This window comes from Hemicordylus capensis, chromosome 14 (genome assembly GCF_027244095.1).
Source record: "Hemicordylus capensis ecotype Gifberg chromosome 14, rHemCap1.1.pri, whole genome shotgun sequence".
Lineage (NCBI taxonomy): Eukaryota > Metazoa > Chordata > Lepidosauria > Squamata > Cordylidae > Hemicordylus > Hemicordylus capensis.
The window spans coordinates 11040986-11067249 of NC_069670.1; the positions used below are offsets into that span (position 1 = coordinate 11040986).

The 26264-nt window shown below is 52.7% G+C and overlaps 2 protein-coding genes across 2 annotated transcripts; both read right to left on the reverse strand.

The window, feature by feature from the left end:
* Positions 1–1857: 1857 nt before the first annotated feature.
* LOC128337087 (speckle targeted PIP5K1A-regulated poly(A) polymerase-like) lies at positions 1858–11264 on the reverse strand. The gene is made up of 10 exons (XM_053277679.1): positions 10798–11264; positions 9236–9426; positions 7987–8196; positions 7745–7859; positions 7531–7661; positions 5928–6160; positions 5438–5547; positions 4793–4915; positions 4612–4704; positions 1858–3549 (listed from the first exon to the last, which is right to left on the reverse strand). The coding sequence occupies exons 1-10, from the start codon at positions 10874–10876 to the stop codon at positions 2546–2548; spliced, it is 2289 nt and encodes a 762-aa protein (XP_053133654.1). The 5' UTR covers positions 10877–11264; the 3' UTR covers positions 1858–2545.
* A 7386-nt stretch (positions 11265–18650) lies between these two features.
* LOC128337101 (speckle targeted PIP5K1A-regulated poly(A) polymerase-like) lies at positions 18651–26195 on the reverse strand. Its single transcript, XM_053277704.1, has 4 exons — positions 26057–26195; positions 22099–22527; positions 20551–20741; positions 18651–19718 (listed from the first exon to the last, which is right to left on the reverse strand). Exons 2-4 carry the CDS (start codon positions 22211–22213, stop codon positions 19599–19601), a joined length of 426 nt encoding a protein of 141 aa, XP_053133679.1. The 5' UTR covers positions 22214–22527; positions 26057–26195; the 3' UTR covers positions 18651–19598.
* Positions 26196–26264: the final 69 nt, after the last annotated feature.

Genomic DNA, 26264 nt, shown 5'->3' on the forward strand with positions numbered 1-26264 from the left:
TCGCAAGCCTCAGCGCGCGCGAGGGCAACGGAGGGCGCAAGCGCAGTAAAAAGGCGCTCAGATTCAAGGCGAGCAAATGGGCCGTTGGTGGGGCCGAATCGCCACTGCGCGTGCGCGCTGGAGTCCGGACGGTCGCAGCGTCCTCCCTGCCATCAACCACAACACAACACAGCAACACCACAAAACGTGCCCTAGACTACCAGGCCCTGCCTTGTGCTCGCCCGTTTCCACTTCACAAGACGCCTGTGCTGCCTCTGACCATGTACAAAGTGCCGCCTTAGCCGCTGATCGCGTGCCCCAAGGCCTCTCCAAGCTATTGAGGGGGGTGGCGCGGGAGGAGAAGCGAATTTTAGCCTAAAAGGTGTCCATGTTAGCAAAGTGCACACACCAGTGCTTCTGACCATGCACAGAGAGCCTTCCCTAGGCACTTAGGAAGCCGCCACATACTGAGTCAGACCCCTGGTCTGTCCAGCTCAGGTTTGTCTGCACTGACTGGCAGCAGTGTCTCCAAGGAATCTCTAGAGAGATGCTGCCAGGGAGGAAACTTGGCACCTTCTGCCTGCTCATTCCAAAGCGGCTCCCTCATCCTCTAGTCTCCCATTCAAATGTAAACTAGGGAGGACCCTGCTTAGCAGAGGGGACAAGTTACTGACCCCCTACTAACTGAGCTAAGAGGCACCTTCTAAAAGTGGTGATTCTCTTTATTGAGCAGGGGGAGAGCAACTGGCCCTATCCCCCCCACCCCCAGCACAGCATCCCTCCAGTGGCTGTGGCTGGTGTCTTATGTTTCTTAAACTGTGAGCCCTTTGGGGACAGGCAGCCATTTAAGTAAGTAAGTAAAATTAAATAAATACATACTTGTCATCTGCTTGCTGCCCCAAGACCAGCTCTCTTCCTCTAGCCACTCAACATAGATGATGTGCAAGGCCTTTCCAAAGCACAGGGTGTATGTGTGGGGCACAGGCTTGGCACGTCTACACTACCAAAGTGGATTGGTTGGTTTCAAACTGCAATGGGAGACACATGCTCCCAAATAGGATCCCCTAAAAACTGTCACTCAGATAAAAGGCCAGGGGGGCTTATATTGCGGGACATAAACGCTCCCTAGACTTACAAGTGGTAGTGGGGCAGCCAGGAAGGGTAGCAGGAGTGAGCCATGGCCCTCGAAGCAGTTTCTTCTTAGCAAAGGTGCTTTCAAAGCCACTGTTTAGACCTCTTTTGCCTGAGGATTTGGTGTCACCCCAAACCTCACATCACCTTTTAAAACCCTGCCTACCCATCCCTGGACGCCTTTGTGCCTACTACTTTCCCAAAACTTCACACAATATCAAACCTCAGGCTTGCCTTCAGGAGGGGGGATGTCCATTCCCGAGACTCCAGCCCAGGTCCATCCTGGGGCGGGTTGGCAACCCTGATAAGAGATCTCATCCCAGTCTGACCACTCACACCCTAACTGACAAACTAAACTCTGCTGTTAAGTGGAGACAAGTGTGAAAAGGGAAAAGGTAGAATTCAGCTCCGTTCACATGCATCTCCCAGGCTTCTGCAGGGAAGACGGCCTGCAAGATATTCCTCTCCTGACCCCTTTTCCCAAGTCTGCTCTTTGCCCCTTTAGCACAGTGAGTGCAGCTCAGACTCCACAGGTGCGTTTGGGCAGGGTGGTGGATGAGACCAAGAGGCCATGCCTGCCAGCGGGGACTATGGCAGCTTGGACACAAGCAGCATTTCTGCTGTCCTTGGCTACAGAGCTACAACCACATCCACAGACTGTATCTTGGGCCCAGCACGCTGCGGAAGCAGAACGGCCGCTGCTCGAACTACCGGATTGGAATCTGGTACAATACTCAGGCGGCACCAAATTTCAGCTTCTATTTTTATTCCAGAAGAAGTAGTAAGTTCAAGTTTCTAACCCTCATGGCCAACAAAACACTTGGCAATACATAGGCACCACCTGAAGGTTTAGAAACTCAGTTGTGGAGATGGACGGGGCTGAAAAGAGGCAGAATGCCACACAACAATCAGGGTCACGGGCAGAGGTTTCAGCCAGGATGAGCAAGAGGCACCCCTTCTGCCGACACAGCTACCTTCTGGGGCCTGCTGTAAACCCCCAATGAACTTAAAACGACATGTTTGAAAAACCGAACTGGACCAACTCCTGGGTGCACCGCTAATTATTCAGCATGGCAGCTGAACGGAACCCACACGGACAGAGATAATATACCTCTGAATCCCAGATGCTAGCCGGGGCCATCACCACCACCACCGCCACCTCCGCCTGCAAGTCCACCCTCGCACATGGTTGGCCACCGGCAACACTGCCGCCATTTCTTAGCAGCTGGGGAAAGGCCACACAGAGAGCGTCTCTGAGGCGTCAAATGCACAAATAGCTCCAGGCAATAACCTGGAGCTGAAGGGGGGGCGGGGGGGAGAGTCTCAGGGCCCCCTCCCCGCAAGAGAACTCCTTCGCGTCTCAGCAGCAGCACATCAAGAGAGCTAGACAGCTCTGTGACACGCAGCAGAGGGCCGGCCCAGCTTGTCCAGGGAGTCAGGCCTTGCTAGCCAGGTGCTGCCTCACCAGTCGGGGCAGGAAACCTTGCAGGAAGTGAAAGAACTCTTGGAAGGCGGCAGCCTGCTCAGGGGCCGGGGTGAAGCACAGGCTGAGGCGGGGCTCCTGCCCGCTGGAAGCGCCGTCTCCCATCTGGGCACAGAGCGTGAACTGCAAGAGGGGGCTGCCGGGCCTCGCCTCCCCTTCCTGCTGGGAAATGGCCTCGGATACGGTCGCCTCCAGTTCCAAGGCATCCATCGTTTGCTGCAGCCCATGCAGCTGGCGCCTGACCCGGCGGCGGCCCAGCCACACGTGGTGCCAGACAGCCCACTGCCAAGCCATGCCTTCCTGCGCGGGAGCGACAGCATCCGCCCGCAGTCTTTTGGCCGGAGGCGAGCCTGAGCTCCCTTCCTCCGTGTCCAGGGAGCGCTTGGCCCCTGCTGCCGGCAGGCCAGCCTCGACCTGCTGCTGCTGCTGCTCCTCCTCCTCCAGCCCCGGTGGCGTCTCTGAGCAGCTGCATTTCAGCACCTCCTGAAAGATGGCAGCGATGCTAGCGCAGGCCTTGCGGAAGGAGAGCTGGTGGGCCCCCTCTGCCTGGCACGGCGGCTGGTGGGCCTGGGCAGGCGGCAGGGGCAGGCCAATGACGAAGCTGTCCGCAGCAGCGGGGGCCTCCGCCTCGGGCGCTCCCGGCTGGAAGAGCCGCACCAGCCCCCAGGCCCTGCCCTTGCTGGACTTGCGCTGGTACTGCAGGCTGCGGCAGTACTTGGCGGCGTTCTGGCAGCAGCGCTGGAACCGCAGGGCCGTCTTCTCGTTGACATTGGCAGCCACGTTGTGGTCCAGCTCAAAGGGGTCCTGGAGGTTGAAGGGCCCCAGCTTGAGTCTGCTGCCCGCCTCGGACGCCAGGAAGCTGGGCAGAGTCAGCGGCCGGCCCTCCCGCAGCGATATCACGCTGCCTGCAAAGTCGTAGTCCCCAAAGACCTGGAAGAATCCTGCCAAGAGGGAGCCTGGAGAGGGAGAGGGAGAGGCAGCCAGTCAGGGGGAGAGGGAGGCCAGCTTCTCCGGGCGTCCGCTGCATCCCTGGAAGATCCTTCTTCTGCCCCCTCCCTCGACACTGGAGGGCCTGCGACTTGGACGCTGCCCCCCAGCTGCCAGGCACGGTGGCTCTTGGCCTCGTATTCCACTGCGGAGGCCAACCCCAACCCCTCTCGGCGGCACTGGCTCCCCTCTGGGCTGAGAGCCCCCTGAGCTGGTGTGCCAGCAGTCCAGGAGGGCTCTGCTTGCAGTTGGCCAGCTGCTCACTCCAAGCAATGCCCGTCTTTGCAGCCCAGGCCGGCCCTCCCAGACTCCACCCGCCTGGAAGTCCATCCACACCAGCAGGAGGAGGAGGGCGGCTGCTAGGGCAGGAGAAGCCTCCGACCCTCCTCCAGGAGCTGGGTGTGCTCTCTCTGTGTCAGAGCCTGAGTGTAACCCCAGATGGGAGGTGGGGGTCTCAATTGTGTGCCGAGCCCCCTGCCCCACCTCATTCCAAAGCTGGGGACGGAATCTGGTCGAGATCCCCACCTCTGGCCTCGTTTCACACACTCGCAGAATCACGCAGCTCCCAGACCAGGGTAGGAGGTGTCTTGTGACCATTGTGTGAACCGCCCTCTTGCCCACATCCTTTCTCGTCTAGTGTTTCAACCTTAAGGACTAGAAACTGGCTTACAGGGTGGGGGAGCGGGAAGGAAATGGATTCTTCACACAGCCCAAGAGCCTCCAGATACCCAGAGCCCTGGAGAGCAGCGTTCCCTCTCAAAGGGATTCCCAGATGTGGTGGACTACAACTCCCAGAACCCCCAGCCAAAGGCCACTGCAGTGGGGGATGCCGGGAGTTGTAGTGGACGCCATCTGGGAATCTCTGTGAGAGGGAGCAGTGCTGGAGAGCTACTGCCCAGGCCCTCCCAGGGCAGCCTCCCAACACCTGCTCTCCGGGGTGTGCTGGAAAGGTCTCGGGCTCTCAGCCCCTCCAGGAGGAAGCGCCTGAGTCTCAGTCGGGATCATTGCAGCAGCGGCTAGCAGCAACTCACAAAGGCTTTCCGTGTTCCCGCTGGACTCCCATCGGGCAGAGTCCTTGGGGAAGCTGCAGTCCCAGCCGTCCACCACGGTCTGCTCCCCGTCTTCTGAGGAGGAAGGAGGGAAGAGGGTGAGAAGGGGGCCCCAGGGAGGTGAGCCGGACAGGCAAGCTCCCCGCCCTCCTGGGGTCCTGACCTGACAGCGCCCTCAGGTGGGCAACGGTGGGCAAGACGGGAGGCGTGCGTGTCTGCAAGAAGAAGAGCACCAGCAAGCTCAAGGCGTAGTTATTGAGGAGGGGGCCGCCGCCAAAAGGGTTCCCTGTGGAAGGAGGAAGCCGTGAGCAGGAGGAAGCCCCCAGGCCCACCCGTCAGCACCCCACTGCCACGGGGCCCCTCCCTGCGGGCTCCAAAGCTCCATCGCAGTGCCCAACATGTCTGTCTTCAGCAGACCAAGGTCAGCGGCTTCCTCCACCGAGCTCAGGGTGGCAGGGTTGCCCCACATGGCCTTCTCCGCCACCTTACGCCCAACACCCCCAGAATGAGAAAGCCGGGAGGGACCTTGGGGTGGGTGCAGAGAGAACAAGACACCCGGCCCGGAGCTCCTTCCTGGGGGAGAAACAGGGAATCCTGCTCCTCCAGGCTGGACTCCCAGAATGCCACGGCTACTCTGAGCAGAGGGCCAGTCTCTGAGCAGGGCAGCTTCCCATCCTCCACTGGCCCAGCCGAGGCTCGCAGGCCAAATCACCGCCAAGCTCTTGCACAGTCAGTCATTTCCAAAGGGACCGCACAGGGGACCTTGCCAGTGGAACCTCTCCAGCCAGCCCCAGCCCCTCCGCTTTACCTGCCAGCACTTGCTGCTTGGCCCAGTAGCGGACTGCGTAGACCAAGGGCCTCACCCGCTCATCCGCCTCCATGCAGAGCTGCAAGAAGCGCGTGTTGCAGAGGGCCAGCCTGCCAAGGAGACAAACCGGGGGCAAGTCAAAGCCCTCTGCAGAGCGGCAGCTGCTCCCTCCTCCCCCCCCCATTAATCGAGGGCCAAGTGTTCAGCTTTAACTAGAAGCTTACGGAGGAGAAGGAGGAGGAAGAGGGCAACTCCGCCTACCCTCCAACCCGCTAAATAAAGCCACTTTCCACAGAGGAGTGAAAAGGGTGGAAGCCAGCACGCTCCGGGGAGGATCTGGAGACTTTTTTGTGGCATGTGAAAGGTGAGGGAGAAGAGCGCCCCCCCCCCCCAAATCTGGAAGAAGCAACACATCAGGTTCTCTTCCTGTTAAGAGACTGAACTTGGCTACAGCAATCCGTGAAGGCGCGCGCACACATGTGGCTCATACTTGTTGTCGATGGAGATGTCACCCCTTAGGCCAGACTCCTTGTGGCAGAACTTGACCACTGGGCGGCGGGCTTTGGGCACAACCTGGACGTTGTGGACACCGGGGATGCACTTCCGCAGCACCGTGGCCACTAGCTCGAGGATCTCAGGCACCGCGGCGGAGGCCAGGTCAATATCACTCAGGATCGAATCCTCTGAACGCGCGTCCGGTTCAGGACTGGCTCCACCCTCTGCCTGGAGGAGGAAGGGAGGACGTGCTTGGAATCGACAAAGCCACCTGAGGCCGTGCCAGGGCAGTCGTCGGCTGGTCTAGCCTAGGACTGTCTACTCCGAGGCACCTGCTCTGCCAGCTACCAACCAAAAGGACATGCCGAGCCCTGCTAGCCAAGACAAAAGGGACCAAAAACAACTACAGGAAGAGATTTGGGATGGAGATGAAGCAGGAAGTGTTAGACTATCTTATTTATTTTTCTATGTAAGCCGCTTTGAGAACTTTGCTTGAAGAGCAGTATACTAAGATTTGTTGTAGTGGTGGTAGTAGTACTACGAATCTATAGCACATTAAGTCCATCTAGTGCCAAATGGAAATAGAGCACAGCTGCTTTTCACACACCTGAGACCAGGGAGAAATCCTAACATTCATGTCATTGAAGTCCTATATGCAGATATTGTTGTGGGGCGTTTTTCTTCTTCCAGTGTCTCAGGGAAGACAAAACCCTCATATTTTAAGCAAGCAAGTGGTAAGTTAGTACCACAAAGAGCAACCTTTGCCTTTGTTTTGGACCCTCCCCGCTTTAATAAAAGCTCCTATAGAAGCACTGTAACATTATGTAATATGACGATATGACGACAAATATGTGATATGACGATATGACAACAAATGTTTAAGAACCAAATAATCAATAAAGGTAAAGTTGTGCCTTCGAGTTGGTGTCGTTGAGTCGGTGTCGACTCCTGGCACCCAGAGAGCCCTGTGGTTGTCTTTGGTAGAATACAGGAGGGATTGACCATTGCCATCTCCTGCGCAGTATGAGATGATGCCTTTCAGCATCTTCCTACATCGCTGCTGCCCGATAGAGGTGTTTCCCATAGTCTGGGAAACATAACAGCAGGGATTTGAACCAGCAACCTCTAGCTTGGTAGTCAAGTCATTTCCCCACTTGGATGATAAAAAGGCTTCGAGGCCTTGTTATGACAACATGCCTCTGAGTACCAGTTGCAGGGGAGTAACAGCAGGAGAGAGGGCATGCCCTCATCTCCTGCCTGTGGCTTCCAGAGGCCTCTGGTGGGCCACCATGCGAAACATGATGGACTAGATGGGCTTCCTTAGGCCTGATCCAGCAGGGTTGTTCTTAAGGCTGGTATTCTAATTTAGAGGTGGGGAACCTACTTGAAATGAAACCCCACTTATTCAGTGGGACCCAACAAAGCTTTGGATTAGAGTGGGCTGCACATCTTTGGGCCTCCAGCTATTTTGGACGACAATTCCCATCATCCCCTGCCTCAGTGGCCAACTGGGGTTGCAGTCCCACATCAGCAAGAGGGCTGAAGTGCAGGCCAGTCGCTCTCCACCCACAATGGCGCCCCCCGGCCCCCCCTCTCACCTGAGGCTCACCGCAGCCCTTGGCAGACGCCTGGAAGTTCTTCGTCTTCTCAAGGTCCAGGAACAAATCCAGGTCGCAACCCGAGACATCAAAGCCATTCACCGAGGAGCCAAAGGGGAGAATGGCAGCACCTGGGCATACGGAGGGACAAAGGTCAGCCGAGGAGCAAGGTCAGAGCAGCGGAGGGGGGCAGAGGCCAGGAGCAGGGGCTCACCTGGGAAGAACTCCAGGAAGACCTCCTGGAAGAGAGCGACCAGCAGGTCCCGCAGGCGCCGCTCGCCCTCGGAAAACTCAAAGAGCTGCACCACCAAAGACATCTGGGCATCGACCTGCAGGAAGGGGGACCAGAAGAAGGCCTGCCGTTCAACTCTTGCTACCTCACCCGTGGCCCTTGCAGGCAGGTGCTGTGACGCGGCCGAGAACCATCGGCCAAGGGCCAAGCCAGACTTCACTCACATCTGTAGCTTGGCACAGCTCCTGCGCCAACTTCTCAGGGCTCAGCTGCTCCCGCTTGGCCGAGCCCTGCTTCCTGGGGGGCGTGTATTTGAAATCCTTCTTCTCCCGAGGCTTGACACGGAGTTTCACACCCCCCAGGCTATGCTGGGGCTCTGCCAACACCTTCTCCAGCACCTCTCTGTCCTTCAGCTCCACAATCGCATAGACCCCCTTAAAGGGAGAAGGAAAAAAAGAAAGGCACGTGTTCACTCCTGGACTGTCTGTTCTGACACACAAACCATTTCTTTCTGTAAAATATCCACACCCCTCCAGTACTGCTTCCTACTGTGCCAGTCACTGTAGGAAACAGGAGAAGAAGGAGAGCTGGTCTGATGGTAGCAAGCATAAATGGTCCCCTTTGCTAAGCAGGGTCCACCCTAGTTTGCACTTGGATGGGAGACTACATGTGTGAACACTGTAAGACATTCCCCTGAGAGATGGGGCCATGCTGGGGAGAGCACCTGCAAGTCCCCTCCCTGGCAGCATCTCCAAGATAGGGCTGAGAGAGACTTCTGCCTGCAACCTTGGAGAAGCCGCTGCCAGTCTGTGAAGACAATCCTGAGCTGGATGGACCCAGGGTCTGACTCAGTAGAAGGCAACTTCCTATGTTCCCCGAGCATTTAGGAGTGTAAAATATTTGTTCAGTCTCAGTAGATTTTCTGAAAAAGACGATGAATCAGAGCAGAGACATAGGTGCGGCCCAACAGGATTGCAAAAGGCAGTGCCCAAAGTTTCTGAACTCCGGAGAACTTTTCCTCAGACCGGACGTTCCCAAGAAGCAAGGCACGAAGGCTCCTTCCCTACGCCATTGCTGTGGTTCATCCATGCTGTGGTATCTGGACTGTTTCAGTGGGGGATTGTTGGAGTCTGGTGAGCCTGTGGCTTTGAATTTCAAGGATACAGCAGGCCATCCATTTAACCACATTCCTTCACCCCCACAACCCCAGCCAGACTAGGCTGCAGCTTATCAGGGGGGTATGTTAAGTCTGAAGAGCCATGGGAACCCAAAAGGAGTTCGCATGCATACCTGGTGGCACTGCTCTTTGCAAAATGACTAGGAGAAAGCATTAAGGCGTTTTTTAGAGGCCTCCTGCTCCGTTTAACAGAAGAGTTGCAGGCTTTGGAAGTGCGAGGCTGGCCCCACAAGCGAGGTGCTTTGGCCCCCTGGGACCCTGCCCTTGTTTGCCCGCCCTGCCGCCAACGGCCTCACCTTCTCTTTGTCCATCACCACGTTGACCACCTCTCCGTAGGCCTGGAAGTAGTCGCTCAGCTCCGAGGCCGGCGTGCCCTTGCGGAAGCCACTGACAAAGAGACTGCGTTGCTCCTGGGCTTGGCGGGCGGTGCGGAGGTTCTCCAGGCGCTGGTGTTTCTTCCCACGCAGGTGGTCCTCCAGGCTGGGCTCTGCAGCATGAAAGAGAAGCCTTTCAGGGACAGCCCAGGAGGGAAGGGAGACACACACTGCTCAGACAGCCTGCCCCGTTCCCGGAACCCAGGCCAGGGCGCGTCTTGCCAGAAGGCGTTTGAGGTCCCACTGGGGGCGTTTCTGAGGCCAGGGCAATAGCAAATGGAGAAGGGGACAGAAGGGAAGGAGCAGGGTTGTCCCTCATGGCGACCCGTTTTCAAGAGAGCCCAAGAGTTCCATTTATATATTCAGAAGGAAATTAAGGAAGCCAAGGAACATAGGAAACTGCCATATACTGAGTCAGACCCCTGGTCCATCTAGCTCAGGATTGTCTACCCAGACTGGCAGCGGCTTCTCCAAGGTTGCAGGCAGGAATCTCTCTCGGCCCTTTCTTGGAGATGCTGCCAAGGAGGGAACTGGGAACCTTCTTCTGCTCTTCCCAGAGCAGCTCCATCCCCTGAGGGGAATCTCTTACAGTGCTCACACACTTCTAGTCTCCCATTCAGATGCAAGCAGGGCAGACCCTGCTTAGCTATGGGGACCAATCATGCTTGCTACCATAAGACCAGCTCTCCTCTCCAAGGAATTATTAAAATGTGCAGTGCAGTGGTTAGAGTGCCGGACTAGCACCGGGGAGACCCGAGTTCAAAATCTCCATTCAGCCATAAAACTAGCTGGGTGACCCTGGGCCAGACACTTCTCTCTCAGCCTAACCTACTTGACAGGGTTGTTGTGAGAAAGAAACCCAAGTAGGGAGTACACCGCTCTGGGGCTCCTTGGAGAAAGAGCTGGATATAATACGAATATGAACACAAATACTAATAATAAGGTGGGAGCTCACATGCATTAGGAACATACATAGGAAGCTGACTCCTACCGAGTCGGAGCCTCGGCCCATCTAGCTCAGTCTGGCCTCCCTGACTGGCAGCAGCTCTCCAGGGCCTCCGGCTCAGGCGTCTCTCCCAGCCTGCCTGCCTGCCTGCCCGGGAGATGCTGCTGGGGAGGGAACCGGGGACCACCTTCGGCCTGCCCAGCAGGGGCTCCTCCTCGGAGCTGCAGCCCCTTCCCCGCAGGGGAATCTCGGGCAGCCCCCCAGGGAGTCTCCCCACCAGAGGGCAGAGCAAGGCGGACCCTACTCAGCAGAGGGAACAAGCCCGGCTTGCTGCCACCTGCAAGGAGCCCTGCTGGGCCCGACCCCGAGGCAGCCTGCCCTCCTGCCCCCAAAGCAGCAGCAGCAGCCGCCAGACCCCCAGGAGCAAGCGAGGGGGGCAAGAGTGCCTCAGGACGTGTGCAGAGCGCTTTCCCCCCACCCCGAGAGGCTGCAGTCGCTCCAGCCAGCTGCATCCATCCCCCCCCCGGCCCCCACTCACTGTTGGCGACGGGCACGTGGCAGAGGCGGCAGCGAAAGCCTCCTCGGGGCAGAGACTCCACGTCCTCCAGCGCCGCCATGATTCCGACCTTCCCCGCCGCATCAGGGCCCGAGAGCGGTCCGTCCCCGAAACCATTCCCCAGATACTTCCCGAAACGAAAGTTCCCCCTTCTTCCGCTGGAGACTTATCTCATCAGCTCAATGGTTCCGCCGGAAGCAGGTAAAGGCCACGCCCCTCATCTAACACGTGATACACGAGACGCCATTTGCTTTTGTCCCATAGAGGTGACGGTTGCCTGGCTTCTAGCCATCACTTCCGGTGAGGAAGGGACTCCTAATGGGAGCTTCCGGCTCCCCCTTTTGTCCGGAAGAGTAAAGACGTCTGTGTTCTAGCTGCACTCCCATGTCGCTTTGGCTTATGTTCGGCTTTTTGCCTGAAATGTTTCAATGTGCGTGTTCTAGCTGCACACTCTTATCTCTTTGGCCTACATAGGCCAAAGAGATAGCGATGTGCAGCTAGAACACACACATCGCTACACTTCCGGGGGGGGGGGAAGCGCCAAATATAGGCCAGACAGATGGGGTGAGAAGCTAGAACACACATATCGCTTCACTTGCGGCAATATGCTGAACATAGGCCAAAGCTGCCGCCCGTAGAATGGTCGCGTCCTCCTCGTGACGACGCTGGAGACCTTCTCATTGGTGGGCGGGCCGCGCAGGCGGGTTGGAACGTTCAGTCCCGGAGACGAGACCATTGAGGCGGGCAGCGGGGGGGAGGTGGCGGGCGGAGATCTCGCGATGACTCGGAGCCCGGCCGCGTCCCTTTGCTCGTCGACGGGAAGAGAAACTCCGGGAAGGCGCTTGTGGCGGCGGCGGCGGAGGAAAGCCAGAAGAGCCGGTAAGGGGGTGGGGAGGGGGGCACCCGCCCGGGGCATGGCGTGGGGGAGTGGGCGGGCGGGCTGCATGCTTGGAGGGTCCCCCTTGCTCCCCGGTCTGTAAAATGTAAATAAATAAATAAATGGGCAATGCATTATGCTGGAGTGGCGAAAGGGTGCCCTCCGGTGGCCACTCAGTGCACTGCAGTGAGTTCAGGCTTGGCTCTATGGATGGCAGCGGGCAGTGCGTGTTAGTGTTGTGGGGAAAGGGTGCCCTCCGGTGGCCAGTTTGTGCATTGCAGCAGGCTGGGGCTTCGCTCTATGGATGGCAGTGGGCGATGCATGTTGCTAGTATGGCAAGTGGGTGCCCTCCGGTAGGGAGGGGTTGAGCGGGGGGGGGCCTCAGGAGCTGGGGGCCCCTGGTTCTTGAAACCCATCTGCTCAGTTATAGCCACACCCTTTCGTCTCGGGACACAAACGGATTGCATTATTGGCCTGGGTTGTGAACTCTCATCCTGGGGAGATTTGTCACTCTTAAAGTGCACTTAAGAAGACTAAGAACTTCCCTGCTGGATCAGGCCCAAGGAGGCCTATTTAGTCCAGCATCCTGCTTCTTCACACAGTGGCCCGCCTGATGCCTCTGAGAATCCCACAGGCGGGAGTTGAGGGCATGCCCGCTCCCCTGCAGCTGGTATGGAGAGGCATCGTGCCGGCCTCTAGCCACCTATCGATTAGTGGCCCCCAAAAGATCCGGAGGCCACATGGGTTTCTCCGTGAGCTGCGTGCCTGCATGGTGCTCATCTGGAACCCGTTTATCCTCCTAACTGCCCTGCGAGGCAGGAAATCTTCAGACATACTGGAGCGATGCAAGTGAAAAAGCCAACAAGCATCCATTTGTCTCTGGGTCTGGGGTCTTCCCAAGTCCGCCATATAATTCCTGCCCTTAAGAGTCTACAGACAATCGCTCTGTAGGATTCAAAAGCTGGCTGGTTAATGCCTCGTGCCTCAGTGGTCGCTAAATGCTAGCAAAGAAGCAAGCTTGGACCTTGAGAACTGGGTGCTTCAGAAGAGCGGCCCGTGTGCTTAGATTGTGTGGTGGCTGAAGTCAAGTGTGTTGCTGTTGTACTGCTTGAAAAGGTGACGGTCGAGTTGGTGGCGATTCCTGGCACCCACAGAGCCTTCCTGTGGCTGTCTTGGGTAGAGTTTCGTTCTTAGTGTTAAAATATGAAAAGTTACGAAGTATTCCAGAGTGTTTCTCTGCATGCATCTGTGACAGGCTGAGGTCCTCTGGAGAAATCCGGCCTTTCTGGATGAGCTTCCCAGAAACAGAGGCCCTTGTTAATCTGGTTGTTCCTGCTCACAATCCTCGGATCAACCAGAACCGTACAGCTTATTCAAAACGCAGCCGCATCGCTAATGTGAAGCCCTTGAATATTGTATGGAATCTTGTATATTTCCCTTCTAACTCCTTTAATTTGTTAGACGGCAAGCCCTTTGGGGGTAGGAAACCCTCTTCTCCTTATTCTTTTCCAATTTAAACTGCTTTGAGAACTTTATTTGGTTGGAAAGTGGTATATGAATGAGGAATAAATGAATGAATGCACAGCTGCCTCTGTAGAACAGGGTTAGCTCCAAAAAGGGGGAGGCATTTTCCGGGAGTAACTGAATGTTTTCCAGAGTAACTTGTGTTTTTCCTTATGAGCCCCCTTTTCTTTGCTGCCGGATCATGGGCAGTGCTGGGATTCATGTGGAATTCAGGTGCCGCTGCCTCGGGAGGGATGCTGCCAGCCTGGGTTGGACAAGGTGACGACCACACTAGGGGGTCTGGAGCTTTAAATCCTCTCTCCGATTGGGCAAGACCTGTAAGGCCTTTAACTGGCTTTTCCCAGAAGCTCATCTGCAGCACAAACGTGGTGCAGGGGTCTGGGTGCTGCTAATATATTTCCTTTTGACAAAAGCATATCTAAATTGACCACTGTTTTGTTGTTAACCTTTGCAAATTATGTATTACCAATTTTAACACTGGATGTAGTTGAATAAAAGGCCTGCATCTCAAATACTGAGAGATTTGAGTATTAAATGGGGGGGGGGAACGTTTCTTATTCAGTGCCTTTGGGGCTTTCCTTTGCAGTTCCGTTTCATTTGCACACACGCAGGCAAAATCCGACTGACCCAATTACTAGGAATGCTTCCCATTCCCTGGTCGGTTTCAGCAAAGGAAAGGCTTTGTTCCTTGGAAGAGGGATTCCCAGAGGTTGTTGACTACAACTCCCAGCATTCTCAGCTGCCGTGGCCTTTGGCTGGGAATGATGGGTGTTGTAGTCGACACCTTGGCATCTCTCTTACAGCCAGGGGACTGCCCAAACGAATGAATGTATGGTGGGAAATACTGTTGTGGGTGGAGCCCACTTCGCCAGATGCACAAGACTCATTCACAGGACGATACTTCCAACCAAGTCTGGAGTTTCTGAACTAGTAGAGGCAAGCTGCGTGACCCAGTGGCAGGGCCCAAATGGTGCCTCCTGTGAGCATTGAGCGCAAGGCGCAAATGTGCAAAAGATGGAAGGTCTCTGGTAAGGAAGCATCGATCATTGCTTCTTTGCCCCTCACTGCTGGGGGCGGAGAGGGATGCATAGCTCGATGGAACCTCCATGGCCCGAGGCAGCGCACCCCGATCCCCAGCTGACAGACAGCCCCCCCCCCCCCCCAAGGCAGCCTTGGTTTATTTTATTTTATTTTCCTGCTGCTGCACCCCTAACCCAGAGCGACAGAGTGAAACAAGCTACCAGCTTGGCTTTTTTAAACTCGAGAGGACGGGAACAAAAAATAAAATAAAAAGATCTAGTGGCTGTTATTTTGGCAACTTAATTTTTTTTTAAAGGGGGGCGTAAAGAGTGTTTACGATTAAATTTGAGAGTCATATCAGTTTTCATTTCTGGATGCCTATGTACATATTGGATTTGACCATCGTATTTCTGTATCATTGTATACCAGGGAGACTGACCGTAATACATATTTACATTATAGATCATGTCATCCATCTTATTTAAAAGATCATTTACCTTATGGGCAGTTCCTCAGATTAAAAAGAAACAACACCCTGGACTCTGATTATAAGAAATCTGCCAGGATGCTTGAGGTACAATTGCTGAATAGGGATTATCCTTGGTATATTATTAAGAGAGCGAGACGACGTGCAGATAGCATTCAGAGGAGATGTTTATTTCAGACCAAAGATAAGTCCATACCATGCAGGATTACATGGGGACTGAGTTATTCTTGACTAAGTAATAAAATTGAAAAAGTGGTTCTCAAATATTGGCCATTGGTTAATATCATTCCAGGTTGTGAGGAACCACGGCTGACTGGCTTCAGGAAAAATACAAGTTTCTTGGATACACTCGGAGATGCCACAGGAGAGGTAAGTTCTGTCAAGGGTGAAGGGCCATTTCAAATGTGGGACGTGTGCTGCATGCAAGTTTTCATTGCCCACTAAAGTCTTTCCACATCCTGCTGGCAATTATGTTAAGCCTTTGGAAGATTTCTCCAATTGTAATTCTGCTTAGCCATATATATTATTATGTGCCCATGTTTAAAGCTATATGTTGGCTGCACCATACGTCCGGTTAAAAAACGTATTTTAGAACATTACTACAGAATAAAGAATGGAGTATTAGAGGCACCACTCACAGAACATTTTTTGCTAGCTGGTCATCAGCCTGATGACTTTAAATTTGTGGTGATTTCCACCTTTAGAAAAGAAAAATTTAGATACTGTAATGTTGATGCAGTAAGATGGTTAAATAGACAAGAATCGTTTTATATGCACAGATTAAATTCCCTGTCACCTTATGGTTTAAACATGTATTTAGACTTAACCTGTTTTTTGTAATTGTGGTGCCCTAATTAAGCGTGAGGAGTGCCAGATAGTGGCTGATTAGGAGGTTCAGCAGCTGAGAATGATTGAGAGTGTTAGAAACCTGGAGTAAGGCAGTTTGGTCAGTTCATCCGAGCAGGCTTGATATGACTGGGTGTCAGTTTGGGCAGCAGTTTGTGAACCGTGGCACCTTTGGGGTAATTATCTTTGATGTAGACATATGCATTTCAGTAGGTTGTTAATGTTTTCTCTCATGTTTTGCAAACGTTTTCTTTTATGTATGGTTTGTGTTTTGTATTTAGAAGGCCTCTGTCGAACTCCCTTGGAGAAATCTAAGAATGTTTGGATACAATCTACACTCCCTTTGAAGGAATTGAAGAAACCTTTTTGGAGGCTATTTTGAAGAACTCTATACACCAGGGAGGATGTAAAGTCTATCACGTTTGGGACATAATTGTTCTTTCACTTCTGAGGAAGCTCATTGGGAAACAAGGACTTATCGCGAAACCTTGTCAAGTGATTCATGTATATTCAGTGTTTTATTATAATAAATGACTTATAGTAATGAAGTGATTCAAGAAGTTCCATTCATACGTATATTGGCATGGTTTCTATTTCTTGCATTGGGTGGTATTTTTTTCTTTGTTATTTTGAGTAGTACCACTCTGCCCTTATATTTTTTCTGTTGTAAGAAGTCTCTAGGCTCTCCCAGCAGCCCAGACAGAGTTGACAACAGATTAGCTGCTCTCAGCTTAATTCTCATTCTCAGCACACAATTGCATCACAATACAGCGCATTTCTCTTAACTAAATATCATTCATGCCATTGCCCAAGGAAATGTCTTCAGAAAAGCTGTTTATTTTTTGCATGTCTTATCTTCTGTTCAAAGTTACAAACTTACAAAGTTACAAACTTACAAAGTTACAAACTTACAAAGTTACAAACTTACAAAGTTACAAACTTACAAAGTTACAAACTTACAAAGTTACAAACTTACAAAGTTACAAACTTACAAAGTTACAAACTTACAAAGTTACAAACTTACAAAGTTACAAACTTACAAAGTTACAAACTTACAAAGTTACAAACTTACAAAGTTACAAACTTACAAAGTTACAAACTTACAAAGTTACAAACTTACAAAGTTACAAACTTACAAAGTTACAAACTTACAAAGTTACAAACTTACAAAGTTACAAACTTACAAAGTTACAAACTTACAAAGTTACAAACTTACAAAGTTACAAACTTACAAAGTTACAAACTTACAAAGTTACAAACTTACAAAGTTACAAACTTACAAAGTTACAAACTTACAAAGTTACAAACTTACAAAGTTACAAACTTACAAAGTTACAAACTTACAAAGTTACAAACTTACAAAGTTACAAACTTACAAAGTTACAAACTTACAAAGTTACAAACTTACAAAGTTACAAACTTACAAAGTTACAAACTTACAAAGTTACAAACTTACAAAGTTACAAACTTACAAAGTTACAAACTTACAAAGTTACAAACTTACAAAGTTACAAACTTACAAAGTTACAAACTTACAAAGTTACAAACTTACAAAGTTACAAACTTACAAAGTTACAAACTTACAAAGTTACAAACTTACAAAGTTACAAACTTACAAAGTTACAAACTTACAAAGTTACAAACTTACAAAGTTACAAACTTACAAAGTTACAAACTTACAAAGTTACAAACTTACAAAGTTACAAACTTACAAAGTTACAAACTTACAAAGTTACAAACTTACAAAGTTACAAACTTACAAAGTTACAAACTTACAAAGTTACAAACTTACAAAGTTACAAACTTACAAAGTTACAAACTTACAAAGTTACAAACTTACAAAGTTACAAACTTACAAAGTTACAAACTTACAAAGTTACAAACTTACAAAGTTACAAACTTACAAAGTTACAAACTTACAAAGTTACAAACTTACAAAGTTACAAACTTACAAAGTTACAAACTTACAAAGTTACAAACTTACAAAGTTACAAACTTACAAAGTTACAAACTTACAAAGTTACAAACTTACAAAGTTACAAACTTACAAAGTTACAAACTTACAAAGTTACAAACTTACAAAGTTACAAACTTACAAAGTTACAAACTTACAAAGTTACAAACTTACAAAGTTACAAACTTACAAAGTTACAAACTTACAAAGTTACAAACTTACAAAGTTACAAACTTACAAAGTTACAAACTTACAAAGTTACAAACTTACAAAGTTACAAACTTACAATGGGTGGATGGGTCAAAATTGAACTTTCCAAAGGGCTCACATTCTAAAAAGATACAGAAGTTGGGTACCAGGAACAGCCTCCACCCCCCCGAGGGATTTTGTGCTGGGGCTGGATAGGGCCAATTGCTCCCCACTTTCAAGCAAGAGAATCACCACCACTTTTAAAGATGTGTCTCTTTGTTCCGTTAGCAGGGGGCTGGTGTGTGCTTGCATGGAGGTATTAGATACAGGTTGCTCCAAAGGAGAAGAGACGAGGATGACTGGAGGATTCAGCTAAGATGGGGAACCCAGCAGACCACCAATCCAACTCTCCCTCCCCCTGCAGTGACTGTGGCATGAAGGGACACCTTTTCATCTTTATTCCAAACCATGCTTTATTGGCTGCCACACGATTGGTCTCTGGACAGCTCACACTGGAGCACACAAGAAAACTGGTCTCCACCTGGCATCCAGGAGAGCAGGGGAGCCTTGCTGCTGAGACTACTCCGCAAGTGGGGCTGCCCCTGCTGCCAAGCCAACCCTCCCCCTTGTGTCTCTTTCTAGGGAGAGGGCCAGTACTTGGCCAAAGAGCCTAGGCCAGGCATCCCCAAACTGCGGCCCTCCAGATGTTGCTGAACTACAACTCCCAACATACCCAGCCACAAAAAATTGTGTCTAGGGATGCTGGGAGTTGTAGTTCAGCAACATCTGGAGGGCCGCAGTTTGGGGATGCCTGGCCTAGGACCCGGGCATGCTTCCTTGTAGGTCTCCCTGCAGAGAGAAAGCTGCTGAAGAAGGTTAGTCACAGTCTACTTCAACACAGTATATCCAGCATTGTCTCGAGGAAATAAACTCACCCAGCATGTTAAAGATTTTTATTTTTATTATTATTCAGTTTCTATGCCGCCCTTCCCAAAATGACTGAGGGCGGTTTACACAGAGAAATAAATAAATAAGATGGATCTCTGTCCCCAAAGGGCTTACAATCTAAAACATGCAGTGTTGATGCTACAACAATGACTCAACATGGCTCTCAAAACATCCTTCTAGATAGTCACCCACAATCCCGGGCCATACACATGTCAAGCTGATCCGATTTGCATTTTTTCTCAGTACATCATCTTTAACTTTTATTTCAATTTCATTTGCATCAAGAGTATTTTGTGCAATACCCACCCCGTACCTTACTGCTTCAGGGGCTCACAACATTAATATGAGACAATATAAAGTAAACCAATAAAATTCAAGTTAAGACTAAGCTAGAACCACTTTTTAAAGTTACAAAGCTTTCAGAGTTGTAAGAGTTAAGTTTAAAAATAATTAGAAAAACCTAACAGATATAAGCAGCAGAGAAACCAATTTTTCCCACTCACTGATGTATCAGAAGCCAAAATGCCCTTCAAGGAATTGACACTTTGTGGATCTTAGTGCTAAACAATACACAAATGCAGTTTGTTTCAGATCCAGTGGCACTTGGGCCAACCAGCAAGCTCAAGATAGTTGTACAAAGCAAAGCTCGAAAAACTCAAGCCAATCAGTTATCAAACACACACACACACAAACGTGCATGTTACCTGACCAAGAAGTTTCCAGGACAGACACACAAAGGCTATTGTTAACAACTGCACAAGAGTGTTATTGGCTACAAAGCCTTCCTGACACACAGTCCTGTTCCGGCATGAATGCAGCTGTTCGGGGCATAAGGAGGAGGCCTGTCCCCCTCCTCGCCCCCCCAAGCTCTGCCTCCTCACTCCACGGTCACAGTGTTGGTCTCTGCAGACACAGCCCGGGGAGTGTGTGTGTGTGTCTTAGGAGGGTGCAATTCCAGCTTCTGAGAGTCGAGGTTTCCTGACAGATTTCCGGCCCCCTCCGGACGTAGTGCAGCTTGGCTTCCTCCGCGTTCCTGGCCTCTCTTGCTCCCTTGAAGTCTGTTGGGGGAAGAGCAAAGCAGGTCATCTATTTTGAAGTGTGGGTGCAAGCGTGGTATAGTGGTTAGTGTGCTGGACTAGGACTGGGGAGACCCGAGTTCAAATCCCCATTCAGCCAGGAGACTTGCTGGGTGACTCTGGGCCAGTCATTTCTCTCTCAACCCAACCTACTTCACAGGGTTGTTGTGAGGAGAAACTTAAGTATGTAGTACACAGCTCTTGGCTCCTTGGAGGAAGAGCGGGATATAAAATAAAATAAAAATAAAATAAAATAAAATAATAATAATGCCACCACATGGTCAATATTTGCATAATATAAGTGGAAAATTAGACATCACCAAGACCTGGCAATGGCTTAAGAATGGCAACTTGAAGAAAGAAACAGAGGGTTTAATACTGGCTGCACAAGAACAGGCACTAAGAACAAATGCAGTAAGAGCAAAAGTCGAAAAATCCACAACAAACAGCAAGTGCCGCCTTTGTAAAGAAGCAGATGAAACCGTGGACCACCTGATCAGCTGTTGTAAGAAGATACGGCAGGCCATCCATTTAAGCACATCCCTTCACCCCCACAACCCCAGCCAGACTAGGCTGCAGCTTATCAGGAGGGGTATGTTAAGTCTGAAGAGCCATGGGAACCCAAAAGGAGTTCGCATGCATACCTGGTGGCACTGCTCTTTGCCAAATGACTAGGAGAAAGCATCAAGGCGTTTTTGAGAGGCCTCCTGCTCCGTTTAACAGAAGAGTTGCAGGCTTAGAAGTGCGAGGCTGGCCCCACAAGCGAGTGGCTTTGGCCCCCTGGGACTCTGCCCTTGTTTGCCAACGGCCTCACCTTCTCTTTGTCCATCACCACGTCGACCACCTCTCCGTAGGCCTGGAAGTAGTCGCTCCGCTCCGAGGCCAGCGTGCCCTTGCGGAAGCCCCTGCCAAAGACACTGCGTTGCTCCTGGGCTGGGCGGGCGGTGCGGAGGTGCTCCAGGCGCTGGTGTTTCTTCCCACGCAGGTGGTCCTCCAGGCTGGGCTCTGCAGCATGAAAGAGAAGCCTTTCAGGGACAGCCCAGGAGGGAAGGGAGACACACACTGCTCGGACAGCCTGCCCCGTTCCCGGAACCCAGGCCAGGGCGTGTCTTGCCAGAAGGCGTCTAAGGTCCCACTGGGGGTGTTTCTGAGGCCAGGGCAATAGCAAATGGAGAAGGGGACAGAAGGGAAGGAGCAGGGTTGTCCCTCATGGCGACCCGTTTTCAAGAGAGCCCAAGAGTTCCATTTATATATTCAGAAGGAAATTAAGGAAGCCAAGGAACATAGGAAACTGCCATATACTGAGTCAGACCACTGGTCCATCTAGCTCAGGATTGTCTACCCAGACTGGCAGCGGCTTCTCCAAGGTTGCAGGCAGGAATCTCTCTCGGCCCTTTCTTGGAGATGCTGCCAGGGAGGGAACTGGGAACCTTCTGCTCTTCCCAGAGCAGACCCTAACCCTGAGGGGAATATCTTACAAAGCTCACACACTTCTAGTCTCCCATTCAGATGCAAGCAGGGCAGACCCTGCTTAGCTATGGGGACCAATCATGCTTGCTACCATAAGACCAGCTCTCCTCTCCAAGGAATTATTAAAATGTGCAGAGCAATGGTTAGAGTGCCGGGCTAGCACCGGGGAGACCCGAGTTCAAAATCTCCATTCAGCCATAAAACTAGCTGGGTGACCCTGGGCCAGACACTTCTCTCTCAGCCTAACCTACTTGACAGGGTTGTTGTGAGAAAGAAACCCAAGTAGGGAGTACACCGCTCTGGGGCTCCTTGGAGAAAGAGCTGGATATAATACGAATATGAACACAAATACTAATAATAAGGTGGGAGCTCACATGCATTAGGAACATACATAGGAAGCTGACTCCTACCGAGTCGGAGCCTCGGCCCATCTAGCTCAGTCTGGCCTCCCTGACTGGCAGCAGCTCTCCAGGGCCTCCGGCTCAGGCGTCTCTCCCAGCCTGCCTGCCTGCCTGCCCGGGAGATGCTGCTGGGGAGGGAACCGGGGACCACCTTCGGCCTGCCCAGCAGGGGCTCCTCCTCGGAGCTGCAGCCCCTTCCCCGCAGGGGAATCTCGGGCAGCCCCCCAGGGAGTCTCCCCACCAGAGGGCAGAGCAAGGCGGACCCTACTCAGCAGAGGGAACAAGCCCGGCTTGCTGCCACCTGCAAGGAGCCCTGCTGGGCCCGACCCCGAGGCAGCCTGCCCTCCTGCCCCCAAAGCAGCAGCAGCAGCCGCCAGACCCCCAGGAGCAAGCGAGGGGGGCAAGAGAGCCTCAGGACGTGTGCAGAGCGCCTTCCCCCCACCCCGAGGAGCTCCAGCCAGCTGCATCCATCCCCCCCGGCCCCCACTCACTGTTGGCGACGGACACGTGGCAGAGGCGGCAGCGAAAGCCTCCTCGGGGCAGAGACTCCGCGTCCTCCAGCGCCGCCATGATCCCGGCCCGAAAGCGGTCCGTCCCCGAAACCATTCCCCAGATACTTCCCGAAACGAAAGTTCCCCCTTCTTCCGCCGGATTCTCCTCTCGGCTCTATGGCTCCGCCGGAAGCAGGTCAAAGCCACGCCCCTCCTCTGATACGCGAGGCGCTATTTGCTTTTGACCCATAGAGGTGACGGTCGCCTGGCTTGTGGCCATCACTTCCGGTTCCCCTTGGGCCGTCGGCAGGCTCCGCCTCCCCCACATTCAATGGGGAGCTTCGAAGTAGTTGCTCCGTCCTTTCGCCGAGATTGTAACCGGCCCACTACGGAAGTGGAGCTTTCCGCGCTATTCCTTCGATGCCCAGCCTAGAGGGGAGATGCCAGTGACTAGAGAGGCGCCACTCGCAGCCCCTCCCTGCTCGCAACTAATGGGTGCTCCCGAAGATAGGACGAGAGGAAAGGACTCCTAATGGGAGATCGCGGCTCCCGCTTTTGGCGGGAAGTGTAGCGATGTGTGTGTTCTAGCTGCACACCCTTATCTCTTTGGCCCATGTAGAGATAAGGGTGTTCAGCTAGAACACACACATCGAGACACTTCCAGTAAAAAGACGAATATAGGACAAAGAGATAGGGATGTGCAGCTAAAACATACTGATCAATACGCTTCCGGCAAAAAGCCAAATATAGGACAAAGAGATAGGGATGTGCAGCTAGAACATACACATCTATACATTTCCGGCAAAAAGCCAAATATAGGCCAAAGATATAGGGGTGTGAAGCTCAAACTTCTAGCTTCACACCCTGATTTCTTGGGCCTATATTTTTTGCTGGAAATGAAACATGGCAGCGGTGGCGTCTTGGGCTCCGCTCTGGAGAGCCAAACTTTCTCTAAAGCAGGGCCCCAGACCCTTTCTCTTATTTGGGGGAGGGGGCTCACTCTGACTCGCTGCTCCGGCTGCTAAGTAGCCCAGGATTCTAGCCCCTTGGCCCCCTCTAGCACCAGCAGCAGCGCCTTGATTCGGCTCTTTGCAGGGAAGGAACAACGCGGGGGGGGGAGGTTGTTGAGCAGTTGGGAGACTGAAACCCTGCTCTCTGTGTGTGTCTCAGCAGAGGCACTGGCCAGAGATTGCCTAACAGGATGGAGATGTGACCCACAAGCTTCAAGCTCTTATTGGCGGGGGGCTGCATCTCCCGTGTGTGCAGTCCTGGGTGCAGACCCTGGTAACAGCTTCAGGGAAGGGTCCAACTGTGGGGGAAAGGAAGCACCTAAGACCCCAAAGAGCTGCTGCCAGCCAGTGCAGACAACTCTGAATGAGATGGGCTGAGGGCCTGACTCAGTCAAAGGCTGCCTCCCATTGTGTAGCCTCCCATTGTGTTTTGAATGCCTGTTAAGCTGATGAAGCATAAAAAGACCCTTTTGTGTGTTCAGAGGCAGGGCATCCTTGGACTTCACTCACTCACACACACACACACACAGAAGCTGCCAGCACCTAGCCCCACATGCCAGGAGAATAAGTTGGCAACCATGTTGCATCTTTTAAACAAGGCAACTGGGACCTAGAACCACTCTTGTAAAGACATATTGTAAATAAAATTATTTCTTCTGGGAGAAGAGAACTTCTACTAAGGTCATCTCCCCCCAAATAGACTTCTGAACGTTCCAAAGTGGCACCCGCAATTATGCCAGTCTGCCACCATCAGATCTGTCCTCCCCAAGGACAGAACTTTAGATCAACCCCACTGGAAACTTGGTAATTACCACCCACAAGACAAAGACCAGGAATAAAGAACCCAAGGACATTCATTTATTTCTAAAGTGTTTCTAGGTTCCAGTTACCTTACTTAAAAGGCACTTGTTGGACTAGAAGCCTAAGGCTCTTCTCCCACTTTGAGCTTTCACAACCCACCAAGCCAAATGAAGCCTAAGCCCCACCCCTGGAGCAAGGCAGGGCTATTTCCCAGGGCCTCCCTCTAGTCCAGCTGGCTAGACAGTTTGGCTGAATTTTCACGGAAGGGCCTCCAATTGCCAGAAATACTCCACATTCATCTTACCACCCCCGCCCCCCACAAAGCCTCCTCCACCTACAAAAGGTAAAATCCCCAAATGGGTCAGCTCATCAGCTTGCCAATGAGCACAGCTAGAAACGAAACAGCCCTACCAACAAACACACCCACGACTTTCTTGCCAGGCTGAAGTGATTTCCGAGGCGGGCCTCTGATGGGCCCTGCCTGGCAGTCTTCCCTCTGGTCCTGCTCTGGCCAGGGCCCCAGCCCCACACTGCTGCTCTCTGCCTGCCAGTGGGCTCCTTCCCTCTTCTTGCTGAGCAGCTCCTCCTCTCCAGCCAAAGACCCTGGCAGGCAGAGAATGGCAGCAGGCCTTTCATGGCCCCCTGGCCAGGCTCCCTGGGCCTGCTCTGGCCGGCTGGCCATCTGGGCCTTTTTACAGGTGGGGAAGGAGCCTGGCCTGGCGGGCCGTTCCCTCTTGGGCAGCTTGGGGCTGCCATTCCACAGCTCCGTCGCCCTCCGTGAGGGCGCCCTCACCACCAGCCCGGCCAGCAGGAGCGGGACGCCCCAGGGCCAGGCTGCACCACGAGGCCAAGCCTCACAGGGCTGCCGGGGTGTTTCTCCCCAGAAGTCCCCCTTCCCAGGGCTTGAATTTCCGGTTTGTGGCCCAACGCAGGCAAGCGAGCGAGCAAGCAGGGGTTGCCTCGACAGGCCCAGGAAGGATACCCTGGAGCCGACACAGCCTGCGGGCTTGTGGCTCAGCAGCCTGCCTCTCTGGGTGTGGTGCGGAGCTGGAATTCCAGAGGGGCCCCTCCCTCCATGCAGCAGAAAGGAGGGGCAGCCATCGCCCTGGGGCCACTCTCCATTGGGAGCCTCTCTCCGCCTTGCCCCTCAAGGCCCAGCACAGAGGCGGGAGCAGCAGCCCCAGCCTCCTGCCGGCTCGTGGAGGGCTGGTGGGTTAAACTGGAAGGCGTCTGCTTTTCCACTGCAGGGGCTCCCTTGGTGCAGGAAAGGGTACTCCCCAGCAGGGTGACTCCCCTAGTTCCTAGAGCAAACTCCTCCTGTGGCTGGGGATCAGGGGGGTCTTCAGTCCCAGGACATCGGGGCGCCCAGGAGTGAGCCCCCTGATGGTTCCCACAAAAGAAAAGGAGCCGAGGTTGCCAGCAGATGGCACTGGGGAAGTTCCACGGTCCTCACGGTAGGTGGCCAAGGGAGGAGGAGGAGGAGGGGCGCGTGAACCTCCTCCCGGATGGCTGCAGAGTTCCTGACACACTGGCTGCTCCAGGGACCGTTGGAGCAGGAAACACGCGAGCTCGGTCAGCTGAGAAAGGTGGCAACCTCCCTCGTGCTGTATGGCTTCCTGTCCCTCCCACCTCAACCCCATGCCGTCTCCCAGTTTCCGGCAGGGCCTCTCCCTCCTTCACCTTCTGACTTGGGCCCCAGCACTAGGTCAGAAAAGCTCCAAATTCTTACCCAAACCGGCTGTGTTCCCACAAGCAGAGTGGCAACTGACTAATCCACTAGCATCTCTGTCCCCCGGACAGTTTTTCCCAGGTGAAGAGATCAGCACAGAACCGCAGGCCGGGACTTGCCTCAGGAGACCGCCTGGGGCCAGGACGGAAGCCAGCCACCACGGGCAGGCAGAGAATCCACGGTCTGGCTTCTGCCCCCACACCAACAGCACAAAGGGGCCAGCAGCCAGGTGAGGGATTCCGAGAGTTCCCAGAAAAATAGAACAAACTGGACCGTGATCTCAGCCTTTGTTTCCCACCAGGGGTGTGTGTGTGTGAGTAACAATACCGCTGAGGAGGAGACTCAGGAGCCTTTTACACACCCTGAAGGACCAACCATTTAAAATCCCCACTTTTTAAGAAAGAGTTCTCTCACTTACTCTACTCTCTAGGATGCGAGTGCCGTTCCCCGAGTACGATCCAGACGGACCACTCCCGATCGGCCTGCCTACCAAGCCTGCGGCAAGGAGAAGAGGTCCTCCAGTTGATGCGGGTCCATTACCTCGCTCCCTCCCTGCAAGAGGACACACACAAGAACCAAACAAGCCCCCCCCCCACCTTGCTGCCCAGGGAAACTCCCCGCCAAAA

Bases quoted from the DNA above. Each gene is read 5' to 3' on its own strand.
- LOC128337087 (XM_053277679.1), bottom strand. From the start codon at position 10,876: ATGGCGGCGCTGGAGGACGTGGAGTCTCTGCCCCGAGGAGGCTTTCGC. The intron at 5,548-5,927 runs GTATGAGCCACA...TCTCCTTGGCAG, and splicing joins GACATCTCCATCGACAACAA to GCTGGCCCTCTGCAACACGC. The intron at 3,550-4,611 runs GTGAGTTGCTGC...CTCCCTCTCCAG, and splicing joins CGGGAACACGGAAAGCCTTT to GCTCCCTCTTGGCAGGATTC.
- LOC128337101 (XM_053277704.1), bottom strand. From the start codon at position 22,213: ATGGTTTCGGGGACGGACCGCTTTCGGGCCGGGATCATGGCGGCGCTG. The intron at 20,742-22,098 runs GTGAGTGGGGGC...TTCATGCTGCAG, and splicing joins CCACGTGTCCGTCGCCAACA to AGCCCAGCCTGGAGGACCAC. The intron at 19,719-20,550 runs GTGAGGCCGTTG...TTCCCCCAACAG, and splicing joins TGGTGATGGACAAAGAGAAG to ACTTCAAGGGAGCAAGAGAG.